Source organism: Neolamprologus multifasciatus, chromosome 17 (genome assembly GCF_963576455.1).
Source record: "Neolamprologus multifasciatus chromosome 17, fNeoMul1.2, whole genome shotgun sequence".
Lineage (NCBI taxonomy): Eukaryota > Metazoa > Chordata > Actinopteri > Cichliformes > Cichlidae > Neolamprologus > Neolamprologus multifasciatus.
The window spans coordinates 7,544,781-7,558,473 of NC_140455.1; the positions used below are offsets into that span (position 1 = coordinate 7,544,781).

The window sequence follows — 13,693 nt, forward strand, 5'->3', positions numbered from 1 at the left end:
TTGTAGAAACTGTCAAGGCTGCTTGCTGACATGGAAAGTTGACAAGTGCAGTTCCCAGTCGGAAGTTTGCACTTCAGCCAATAGTGTCTACAATGTTCAAAAAGTGACCCGATAGCTCAGCGCCAGTAGGGAATCTGCATCTCTTTTCTCTCTTGCCGGTTCGCTCTCTTTTCTCTTAGCTCTTCTCTGTGATCTGAGGAACAGCTAAGGGCTTTTAGGGTACACAACCAGGGTTTTCACAAGGTTAAACCTACTGGGTGCACGTCTCTTTGATTGCTCGCACACATCACAGACACTGCAGTGCACACGCCAAACAAGAGCAGTTGAGATGAAATGGATATTCAACCTTGGCATATGGTAAATCACAGAGTCATTAGAAACAGCCGAGATGGCCCTGTGGAATATGTGCATGTGCGCTTTTCTCAAAGAGACACTCAGAGGCAGAAATCAAAGTGCTAACAATCAGTAGGGGGGCTGAAAATCTAAGAAGCACCATCTTATAAACATTTCTACTGAGAGAGCGGGAAAGAGAAAACCCGTCTGGGCTTTGATTATTAGAGACAAACACAGTGTGTTGGCACAGGCGTTCACTCCATTTTACTTTTTTATCTAAATAGCACAAATACAAATTATTTTAAAGTGTCTGACACTCAGAGTTCACAGCAAGCACACATTCAAATGCAGAAAAGTAAGAAGCGAGGCGATAATCACATTATAAATTTTCCAGTTCCAGTTTTACTGTTGCAACAAGAGACAGCGTTCCAAAAGACTTAGAGACACAATCTGTGCTGCTGTTTACAGCCGCGTTCTTTTTCAAACTTGTGTAAATGGCTTACACAATATTGCTCTGACCTGTACACAAAAATACCACAAACAGAAAACCTCTACATATGCACACAGGGTAAAGACACACACACACTCCTCCATACCTTTGCAGCCCATGAGGCGTGCTGAAGAAATGATTTTCTGTCAGGCAACTATCCACACAGCACACATTCACTCTTCCATCTCACTGGTCAGATTTTATATCTGATTGAGTTCATGCCAAATACAAATAAACTGCAGCTTTTTCCTATATTAAACTTCCATCCCACTGCTTTTGAACTTTTTTCACTCCTTGTTCTCGTGGCTCTTGTGCTTGAAAGAAAACAAACAAACTTGTAACTCAGTTTGTTTTTGCCCTTGAATTGAAAGTACCCAGGTAATTCACAGAGCTGTGTAGGCTGACTAGGTTGACATCTCACACCTTTTCATATAAAAAGTCGACTTTTTTTCTCTTCTGTCTGCATCAGTTTGAGTTTGCTGCCACTGTTGTGATGGCTTTCATGTGGTTCCTCTGTTGTCAGAATAGGTTAAGCACATCAGCTGCTCCATATTTATTGTGACAAAGTCATTTTTGAACATTTTCTCTGTCGTTTTATTTCAGTAAACTTTCAATGCAATTACTAAATCGACTTTAAAACACCCAACCTGTGTAACTAGTGTTAAATAAACAATGACTATTTGCTTTGCTGTGCACAACGTTCAGGCTAGGGCTGGGCGATATATCGAGTTTTTAAATATATCGATATATTTTTATATGAGATATGAGATGTGACAATATCGCTTATATCGATATAGTCTACGTTACGTTATAATTATACTTGTGGAGCCAATAATTTGTCTCTACGCAAACGTTACTCCGCCTCGCCTTGCTCCTTCACTGAACACAACTCCCCCTCCGCCATCGCTTCACCTGCAGGCGACGACAAGATGGACGCGGCTATCAAAGAGGAGCTGGTCGGTAAAAAGAAAACATTGGGAGATTACTATTGTAGTGCTGTCAGGCTTAATCTCGTTAAAATGACGTTAACGCCATAACTGCAGTAACGCAGCAAATCTCCGTTAACGAATTAGCGCGGATCGCCCCGTGCGTGGGGCTGCACGGCGTCAATGCGTTAACGTGTTTTATTAACGCTGTATGTTAATAAAAGTGCCTGTGTGAGATCTGGGACACAGCTTTGACTAAGAGCTCTGTTTTTGTTCTTACTTTATGGCTTAAAAAAATATCGAGATATATATCGTATATCGCCATCCAGCTAAAGAATATCAAGATATGAAGTTTGGGCCATATCGCCCAGCCCTAGTCCAGGCATTACACTTTGAACACTGACATATGAAGTGAATAACACAGGTTATCTCTTCATCCTGGCACCTGTTTGTGGGTGGGGTATATTAAGGAGCAAGTAAACATTTTGTCCTCAAAGTCCATGTGTTAGAAGCTGGAAAAGTTAGCAGGCATAAGGATTTGAGTGAGTTTGACAAACTGTGGCAAAATGATGGAGTCTAGCTGATGGTGTCAGAGCATTTCCAAAAACGTTTGTGTCTGGGGCTGCATAGGCACAGACCAGTCAAGGTGCCCATGCTGACCTTGTCCACCATCAAAGACACCGACAATGGGGGTGTGAGCATCAGACGTGGTCTGATGAATCACATTTTCTATCTGCTGTGGGTGTCTGTGGAGCTTACCTGGGGAACACATGGAACTAGGATTCACTATGGGGAGGAGACAGTGTGATTTGGCCAATGTTTTCCTGGGAAACCTCGGGTTCTATCATCAGGAACCAGGAATGGTTTGAGGAGCACAACAATGAGTTTGAGGTGTTGACTGAACCCACAACTGGTTTCAATTTCAAGGTTTTCAATGCAAGTAAATCAGGTAATCCTAAAAAAAAACAAAAAAAAAACGTAATAGGGAAGTTGAACTCTAAGAGTAGACAAATCAACAGCACAGAAAATTCTGCAGAAAATAAAGAACACACTGGTGTGGATGGAAACATAAGACAGATTGGATTAATACAGAAGGCAATGGTGTGGATGATCACAGAAGGATTTCCAGCATAAAGGAAGAAGCTGTAAAAAGAGCATTCTCCATGAGGTAGACATATAAATAAACAGATAAATAAATAAACCGATAAACAGGGTTTTATACTAGAATACATACCAGTGTTCGGTCTCAAGGATAGAAAGATCAGAGCAGCACTCATTCAGCATTCTTAACGGCGTTTAGACAAAATGATCGACCTGTACCAGAATAACAGGAAAAACAGGCCTGGAGCCCCTAACCCTGCTAATCTGAAGTTTACTGCATCCTCTGTGAATCAGCTGAGACAAGCCTGTTTTTATTACTCATAAAGAAGAGTAAAGAATTGCGACATGAAATCTTGAGTGTACTGAGCCACGCTGTCTGATCAGCCCGAAGCTGACTGGATTTTGCGGGACAACAACCATAAGCTCGCTTCACTACAGTTCAGGATGTTCAACAAATTTTCTCTTTGCTGTCTCAGGACTTGCAGTGGAACTCAGACTTAACAGTCTGACCCCGGTCAATGAATTCAGAGTATGTAAATCTGCGAACATCAAAACCATTAGAAAAAAAAAAGGGGGGGGGGGGGGGGGGGGGAGAGTATGGTGGTTGCACTCCTGACCTGATGTGACATGTGGAGGTTAGGATGAGGTGTGGATACTGTGGGTCCATTCACTGAAAAACTATTGAGTGCCTGCCTGGGATCCACAAACCGAGCTTTCATCAGCAAATTGATGTTTGCTGTCTGTGTAAGATCCATGGTGGAAACCACAAAATAGTCTGAGTGTTCGTCGTGGGACTTTTTGTATAAATGACAACTGTGCTGGGAGAATCCCAGAGGTGAGCAAAGAGACAGCCATTATTATACAGCTGTTTATTTTCAGTCCAGAAAACCCGCTCTTACCACTTTGTAAGAGGGTCTCACTAATTGCCGACCTTATGCACCGCCACTGTTGTGTATCTATGTAAAAGAACCTCATTAAAAAAGAAAACATTAACTCATACCTGGCAAACATTTATTCTTCCACACATGAAGTTATAAGACTGATGGTTTTTTGTGTTGCTTGCCTGCTGTTATGTCGCTAACATATGAGGCTTAGTTACAGACTCAACTAAAGCTTGTGTTCAGCATTTTTTTAGTGAACTCCACTGACTGCAGAGGATTTAAAAAAAGGACAAGAAATTCTGTCAGTCACAAGAATTTGATTTGGGTTTCGTGTAACACTGTTGATGCAGGACGGCGACTGAAAAGATGCCCGGTTTTTGAGTTTGATTTGATTAGTGTAAACCAGAGCAAAGTGCCAATTCCTCAAATATATGAAATGACGAACATGCAAAAGGAATGCAGATGTGACAGCCAGTGCATAAGAAAATAACGCAAAATGTGGGTCCGATCAGCAATATTCACCGTCAACATTTGTTCTGCTTTTCTGACGCAGCATTGCAAATTCATTCATGACTCTGTGACAGCAAAATATGGCCAGACTATGAATGAACCAGTGCTTTTTAACCCCCCGCCCCAAAACATAAAGCTGTATTCAGGTCACCTGGACATGTACAAGCACACAGGTACACACTCACACACACACAGACTAACTGCATGCAGTCCAAAATGATTCATGTCTCAACCTACTTACACCATCTCTCTGAGGAATTGAGAGCTCCATTTTTCAAACTCTGTGCCTCATCTTGCATAGCAATATAGCCTCTTCAACACACTAAACACATATTCACTTCAATGGAAAGCCCGAGGAATGTGGCAGCATTATTACTTACCGCTCCCCAAATCCCCTAATGAGGACAGGGATGCTACAGCGCTCTGAACGAGGCACAGAGAATTAGGGGCGCAATGATAAATCAAAGCAGATGTTGGCCTTTAACTTAATGATGAAATATTGGACTGTCGATGGTGTCAACCACTGATACGCTCGAGTATGTCAGCTATTGGTTGCTTCATCCAAAATCCTGCCTTTCGCAAACATGTGTTGGTCATCTTGAAGCTCATATTGAAAGATTTATCTATTGTGTCTGATGGGGAGAAAAAAAGGCTGACTCACTGGTACACAGGTCCTCCGGTTTGTCCATGTCTCCTCGGTAATAGCCATTCCGACAACCACAGAGGGTGGCAGCTTCGATAGTGGAGCGGCTATTGGGCGGACATTGCTGACACAGTCCTGGCCCCTGGAATGACTTAAAGGTGCCCTGAGGACAAGCTGCGGGGGGGAAAAGAAGCGGGAAAAACACGTAAAAACCAACGTGTGACTCAGAGTAAAGAACAACAAACTCTAAGTTGGTTTGCATCGCGCTTCTGTGCATTTTGTTTGCCTTGATCGTGACACATTTGGTAAACTTTGTATTAGAAAGCAGGCATGCCAGCAGAGTTATTATTGGTACTATGAGGTTGACACAGCACAGAAGGGGATTTTCTGGGAATAGCTGCAAAATAGTTTGTTCTGACAAGATACACAAAAACATTTTGTGCACAGAATCATGTTGTGCTGATTAACTGGAAACTGGATTATCGTTTTCTTCTCTAGCTCTTTTTAATATGGGTCAGACATGACATGAAACACGTAGAGTGGGAATTTTTAAGGATGATACCCTACTTTATCCAATTTTTATGTATCCAGAGTTGGCTCTTGCTGACCAGATAATAATTATTCTTATTCAGCTTGGATACGTGCTGTGGATATTTTGCAGTCCACCTTGGCAACGCACTCTCATCTCAAGGTTTCAAATACTGCTGGAGGCAGCATAGAGATACGGACACGGGACTTCAGAGTCAGTGCCAGTTTAATATTGGCTGCAGCGTTAGTGGCCTTGTTTAACAGAACTAGAAAGTATGCATGAGGAAGCAAGAAGGCTTAAAAGTATCTGGGGGCGGAGGGGTTGTTGGTTTTTTAGCTACTGTTTGGAATTATGTTTTCTTACTTTTACTTTTACCAGGATTCTGGTAGCAAATAACAAAGAATCATCTTGTTGGTGCAAAAATACAGTTTTATCTCAGTGAAACTATTCTATTTTCATAGCTTGAATAAAGAAAATGGGAAAAATTGTGTGTTTTTGTGACAGAATACTAGTAACAAAGATACTGAAGATACAATTTAAAATAATTTATTTGGTTCTTTTCTGTTAATAGTTAGTCGCTTTATGTTCAAATGATTCATAGGTTAATGTTATGTGTCCAAACCAACCAACCAACAAACAAACGAAAAGCATTCTTCTGAAAATAGCCAGGTACAAGGACTGGACTGGAGATGAAAGAAAAAGCAGCCAATGCTTAAACAAATATTCCACTGCAGTTACAAATATTTGTGACCATTAAGTCCCGTACGTGTGGTGTACACTGAACGTGACACTTGAAACAAAACCGTGAACATGGTGAACATAACGACATTTGCAGGTGGGTGAATACGAAAATCAAAAGAATTGCGGTTAATAATAAATCTGTTCTGTTTTTTTTTTTCTTTTTTTTTTTTACATATAGATATTAACAATCGCTGGATGTGTGCTGCTGTTTGTGCAAAGTTTAATTCAATTTGGCCCGCCCATTAAGGAGGAGGTAGGGTATATACAGACAATCATTACAGTAAGGTTACAAGTGTGGCTCCTTTTACACTTTTAAGCAGTTCTTTGTGTGACTTCTGCCACAATGAAACTAATCACAATCTTTTGTGCAGAAACGGCTTGCAGCTTGATAAATTCCAACACGTATCTATGTGACACAGCAGGTAAAGCTGGACCTTTTTGTACAAATTACACGTCTTAGCTTTTATACGTACACAGCGCCATTTGCATTTCGCAAGTGTTAATACACACATCTGACACAATTTAACATTGTTCAGTTCAGCAGGAAGGCTTAAAGCACTGCCGTCCTACATGTCTTCATGCATGCCACACAAACTCACGGTCAATAAATAACCAAACAGCACCTTTCTGATGTCATAGATGCATGCACCCCCCCCCCCTTTTTTTTTTTTTAACCAATGCATTTTTAATTATTGACATGCATTTTTAATTTCAACAAAGCTCAACAACAGCCTGAACATGATGTCATCGACCAGAAGCATTGCTGTACAATCACATCACTGGCTCTCTGAAGCAAATGCACACGTTTATGAAGTTAAATTCATAAATACGTATTTTAAAAAATTACGTAAAGAAAAGAAAATATGAAAAAGCCATGAGAACTGAAGTTGCAGTCGGAAGATAAAGTAGCATGTTAATATGTTAGCATGTAACATTGCATGTTACGTCAGAGTACTCTGTCCTAGAAGGATTACTGTTTTTAATTTGCACGTGAGATGTCACAGGTGGCTCTTTGTGAATGCAAATGCCTTCTGAAGTATGACTTTAAGTAAAAGCCGAAACAGAGAGGTGTGAAATGAAGAATAAGACTGAAATGAAAACTCTGCCAAAAGGCTTAGGCAAACCAAATGAATTTTTTTAGTCTTCCTTTCTCTTTTTTTAGTCTTGATTTATCTTTAGCATTTTGTTTTCCTTCTTTCTCTGTAATGAATGTTTACTTTATCCCTGAGCTGCTTTAGGCGCTGTAAGACTAAAATGCAAATGTTTCATAGATTTATGGTGGAAGACAGAGGAGTGTGCAAGGAGGCATTTAGTAAAGTCCAAATGATAAAATGAACCGAGTGACAGAAGTAAGTGAGACAAAGTAGAAAGCAAGTGAAAATCCTTAGGGTTTCACTTCATCAAATGTCAGTAGGTGAAAGGGTCAGGAATGAAAAGGAATGTCTGAAGAGACAAAAATAAAAAGCATTGGGGGAAAAGTGGAACAAAGGGGGAAAATGTAGATTGGGAGTATAAGGTGAAGAGAAACACACTGATCCTGTTTTTATTCTTTCATTTCAATGCTTCTACAGTACTGCTCTACTGAATTGCTGCCACAGACGTGTTATATTATTGTTTCTTGGTTTTGCTTTTGCTCTAACATGATTTACAATAAAGGAAAGTGTTTTTGTCTCCCTAATTTACTATAAATTACTTTCTACATGAGCAACATACCGTTGTGAAACTACAGAAGGAATACTTCATATCATGTTATAAAGGCCATACCTGGTCCAAGTGTATATAAGAGATGGATGCAGTTTACATCTGGAACTTACAGAGGCATTAGATAGCATTTCTGCTATTTAATGCCATTATTAATATGAAATCCAATGTGTTTGTTATTTGTAACAAGCAAAGAAAAATGACACTTGGTTGAATCTTTCTATTATTGTTGCCAACAGCTTTCCAACATTTAAATTTTATGGCAGAGATTTAGAGAAAAGGAAGTATGTCACCAACTAGGGCTGTGCGATATGACCAAAATCTCATATCCCGATATAAGAATTCTATCATAACGATATAAATCACAAAATGTAACATTTTCTGTAAATTCTGTGAATCTCGGGCAGCTCGTCTTGCGGGAAGTGTTTCCAGCTGGGCGTCATGTACGTGGAGTTGAGTGTTTTAACCGATGCATGAAACGATACATTTTTAGACATAAGTTGTAAAGGCCGCCGTTTTCTTTGTGATTATTTATTACAGCCTGTTCTAACGTTTGAGTCTAAGGTTATTTTTTAGCACCTGGCGGCTCTTTTTTAATTCTCATCCGTAAATAATCTGCTCTTTCACGTGATTCAGTTTATTTTGAAAAGTCTCAACAGGATCCTGAGCTTTATTGTGAAAGGTTTATGTGGAACATAAATAAGAGGACACGCGATGCTGTTACTGTCATTGTTGCTAACCACAGCGCATAAAAACAGGCGCTTGTCCGTCCGTAGTGTGGTTATATTAAAAATAAGTTTAATAACAGTTTATTTTGCGACACCACAAAACAAACGATAGCGTAAAATGAAACGATAGACGTTTTTATATCGTCATCCGGTATATATCGTTATATCGAACAGCCCTATCACCAACTGCCCAAACAAACCCAGAAGTGCTTAGCAGCTAGCTAGCACTGAACAGCTTAGAGGCTAGCAGCATTGCTGTTACATAAAGCAATATGAAACCCCAAAAATTCCCAGTTAAACTCCAAAAACACATTTTAGTAAACAGTGCAAACATACTAAAATACTAAGGCCGATACCAGGGAGGCTAACAAGCACTTAGCAGGATCTAAAAGTACTCCTTAACTTTAATCTGTACTGCTTGCTAGCCACTAACCAATAATCAGTATACATTACTTAGTCAATGTTGTTATGCTATCTGGGATATGTGATCGTAAGGGTTATTCAAGGTATTACACAAAAGAATTTTATAGTTTTTTTTATTATAATGCATCCTTATCATGTCTAAGTAGAGCAAGAAAATGTGATCGCATATTAAGATAGTATAAACTGATTAAAACAGGAAGGGTAAGGTTCTTAATTTTATGTTGGTCAAAACATTTAGGTTTTGACCAACATTTCTCATAATCAAAGCAGCCGTTAGCTATGTCCATAATCAAGACAAGCTAAATGGTTGACAGATCACATACCATAATCAAAACAGGCATGCAAAGGATGTTCTTTATTAGTAACCTTATTTACCACCGTTTCCCTCGGTTAAGCTGCAGTTTAGTCAGCGGACCATTGAAGTTTGTTGACCACCCCCAGCAAGAATGAAATACTTCTAGGAATGTAGCGTAATTAATCCTTGTAGCATCAGATGGCAAAGTGCATATAGCTGCCCTATACTGCCTTACACAAAGCTGGAAAGAAAAGCTGGCCTTCATAGTAAGTGCATGACTCTACTAATGTAGATAATGGAACGGACTATTGGACAGTCTTTTCTGGGACACTATCATAGTTCTCGTATGAAGAAAAGAAAGCCTGAAAGAACTTCTGATCCTGCTCACTTTCTCACCTGTAAAAACATTATACATCTCCCACATTCAGTTTCTAATAATGATGTCTGCCTCGTTTGTCTGTTTTCTTTACACCCAGACATTTACCTTTCTTTAAAGCCATCTCATCAGGAGTGTCAGCGTCTCTTTATGTGTGTGTGTGTGTGTGTGTGTGTGTGTGTGTGTGTGTGTGTGTGTGTGTGTGTGTGTGTGTGTGTGTGTGTGTTGTTCTGAGTTGAATAAGCAGATAGACATCTGGCTTGTCAAGGTCATTTATTCAAAAACCTTGCTCATACACATGGGGCGTGTCACCATGGCAACAAGTCTTGCTACCTCTCTCCATTACTTATCTCTGGATACCCCTGTGTAGAGTTATCCTTTCCTGTCTCTCTCTCTGTCAAAGGATTTTAAACTGGTAACCCGGCACATGTCAGTGAATTCTGTTTGTGTGTTTTTGTGCAGGCTGAAAAGAACAAAATACTGACTCAAGTAGGATAAACAACAATCCATTATTCTGTCATTTCTGTTGTTTCTATTGTATTCAACAGCATCCAACTCACATTTCAAGTAGTATGATAAAGTTGGTGATGGCTGCTGCATGTATCACAGGCAAAGGTCAGTATGCTATACAAATCTTTTGTGGACATATATGTGGAAATATATCGGATGGTAAACTTATTATACTATCATTTATTTCGGGCTGTGACAAAATACAATGTTTACAGCACTATTTTCCCATCGCACTGGATAACGTTTGCAATAGAGTATATCAACATTTCCTGTGAAGTTGAGACAAAACCGGGCAGCTCCAAACTGAATGACCAGCCGAAACAAACTGAGGACTTACGGCTATCTCTCTAGCTTGGACATGATTCGGTTATGAAAAGTCTGACACAGACCAGGAAACCGTACTGTGCAAATTATGCCACAAATCAGGTACACAAGTCGAGCTGCCTCGTTTATATTATATATATTTAGGAGTCTCGGGCCAAAGTATTGCAGGAAATCTGCAATGTAGCATACTGAACTTCAACAACAATGATACACAATGTATTGCTGTATGAACTAAACAGTGCACTGGACACTCTGCAGTCGCTGTTTGCAGACAGGCTATTCTACTGGCAACGATTTAGAACCTACACAGACATTTAGAGAAACTGTGTGGAGATTCTCAGACATGCAGGTCATGGACGTTTATGGAGACTGGAAAGAAAGCAAACTGTAGAAGCTTCTTGGTTGAGAGTTAAAAGTCTTCGTGAAACCTAAAGAAGTCCAGAGGTACTTTCTTTCCAAACTCCTTAGAATACAGGAGAAATTATAGTTCTTGAGTCATGGGAAATGATATATTGTCCCTACAGTTTACATTTAATTGATATATTACATAGCAGTATTTTATCCTAGGACTTTAGTAATTGGTTATTGATTTATATATTGATATATTTATGTTTACATTCTTAGGCAAACATGCCCAGATTTGTTAAGATAAGATAAGATAAGATAAAACTTTATTAATCCCTCGGGTGGGTTCCTCTGGGAAATTTGGTTTCCAAAAAATGTTTCCAAAAAAATGTTGTAAATATATAGAAATATTCACATATGAATGATTTTTGATGATTTAATTTAAATGTAAAAAAAGTACTTTCCATTTGATTACATAAACTATGTGATGTGTGTGATTACTAGGATATGAGATTTAGAGCAAAAAAATGGATTCAAATCGTGCAGAAAATTCTTCCTACATAAGGAAGAAATCTGAAATAAAGTGGAATAGGAAAACAGAACATTCTAGAGACAGGAGTAAAGGTCGGAGCAACACAGAGATGAAGTGTTAAAAGCGGACAAAGAGCAAGAGATTGCTCCTCTCTTTTTTCCACCTGTGCCCTTTGCCAGCTGTGTGGAGTCACACAGTGACCACGCGGATGGCAATTGTCTAAAGCTGGCAAACAGGCTCACTGATCAATTATTAAAAACTTGCATGAGTATGTGTGTGCTTGCGCGAGTGTTTTAAAAGCCCCTGGGTTTGAAAAACTCAGGGCATTGTTAAAGTTCACAGCAGGGGATTTTTGTGTGTATTCATTGGTAGTGCATACATCTGTAGTGTGGTGAATTTCAAGCATGGCTCTTGAATATTGACTTAAAAGAGACACACGCACTTTGATGTACTTTGATGCTGAGCCAATTTTGCCTTATGGTTTGCACAATATGCTGATTTGGTGCAAAATAAACACCGTCTCTGTGGCCTTACACACACGCACAAAAACACACACAAAAAGATGACCATCTGTTCTAATAGTGAGTCCAGCTTCCTGCCAAGTTGTTATCAGCTGATTGGCAGAAAAGCACACCAAAAAGATGCCAGCTTGAGGAAGACAGACAGGACATGCTCTGTCCCACGACACTCTAAATCACTGCTTAAGCTCAAAAAGCCTTCACAGAGAGTGTTAAGCCACGTCCCTCAAGTCTGCCTTTGGTTTGTGTACTCAAACCATCATTATACAATAAGAATTACAAATGACTTGGTCCTTCGAATGAGGACTGTCTCAGAACAACAACTAACCAATGACTCCGGGAACGTCCAGTCACCCTGTCTAGTGAGGATGTGTGATATACTGTGTATTACATCTCAGTCAACAAAAACAAAAGCTCAAATAGACTGCTTATGAAAAAGCAATTTATTTTCCTGTGTTCACGGACACAAACTGCCACGTTTTTTTGTGTCAGCGAGCACGAATTTGTAAATAATGTATTTTGGTAGGAAGTATATTTTGTCACAGCAGCTTATATTTTGCTAAGAGAAAGCAGGGAGGCATCATTGTGGCAAAGAAGAAAACAAAGCTTTAGAAGAAATGGCACATGTTGTATTTTGAACCAAACCCTGATCTTTTTCTTAACCTAACCCCGTAGTAACTTAACCAAACAACATATTCTTGTGTATTTATAAGTGATGTGTCTCAAACTTGGGTGTTATTTTCAAGCTCCAAATGCAGACTTTTTGTTGCGCTTTACAAGTTGACAGTATTCACTTTGTATACATGAATAAGAACATATGAGAGCAGACTGATCACGTCATGCTCAAGAAATCATGTTAATGTTCAGGAACACAAATCAGCAGACTAAAGGTTGTGACTCCTCACTCCCAACCGGTCACGACCTCACTGAGCCTGGTTCTGCCGGAGGTTTCTTCCTGTCATAAGGGAGTTTCTTCTTCCCAATGATTCCAAGTGATTGCGCACAAGGGGATCATTTGGCTGTTGGCGTTTTCTTATTTCGATTATTCGGGGGTCTTTACAAGTGCCATAGGGTGACTGCTGCTGTAATTTGGTGCTATATAAATAAAACCGAATCCAACTGAATTGACTATTTCACGAACTGCTATAAGAACATACTGTATAGTCACACTACTCACAATGAAGGCTTAAAAAGTTTACATTTGAAATCCATATACGACAAACATTGATAAGTGTTAATAATCAAACTTATAGAAGCAACTTCTAATCACTAAAACAGCAGTGTCTTAGGAACAGATAGCCCATGTTCAAAAATAGAAACAGCAGAAGTTTTTTGAAATAGCTAAAACCACTACGAGCTCGTGTTTTGGAGCATTCCTGTTTTCTAAACTTTTTTTGTCTGGCCTATGTTATCTTAACAGTCATAGGGCTATATGGAGGTCACCAGAACTGATACTTACCAAACCTTTCAAAAGTCAAAATTCTGAAAATGTCAGAATGTTTTGTTTTCGTTTTTTAAGGTAGAGTTTGCAAAAAAATGATACTTGGATGCTAATTGATGCTAAACAATTTTATCGGATGCATCATAAATATGGACAGCTTTGTCTATATGAAGACTTAAACAACATTCAAATATCAAACAGTTACCATGAACACTAATCTGGCTGGTGCACATGGTAACATGAGCTGTTTAACTATTACTTATTCAAATTAGCTGTCTGATAAGTTAGTCTTAATGTATCAGGTAACTGCTACTAACACGATAACCTTAATGTTGAAGCTGGGCAA

At 39.3% G+C, this 13,693-nt stretch overlaps 1 protein-coding gene across 2 annotated transcripts in view; it reads right to left on the bottom strand.

The window, feature by feature from the left end:
* LOC146498867 (ephrin type-B receptor 1-like) overlaps positions 1-13,693 on the bottom strand; it is a 131,558-nt gene that overhangs the window by 72,856 nt on the left and 45,009 nt on the right. For both annotated transcript variants that reach the window (XR_014870211.1, XM_085138026.1), the window contains exon 6: positions 4,903-5,058. Coding sequence is in view for 1 of the 2 variants with exons in the window: in XM_085138026.1 (XP_084994152.1) it covers positions 4,903-5,058 (156 nt within the window). In the remaining variant the exon portion in view is untranslated. The remainder of the gene's footprint in view (positions 1-4,902; positions 5,059-13,693) is intronic.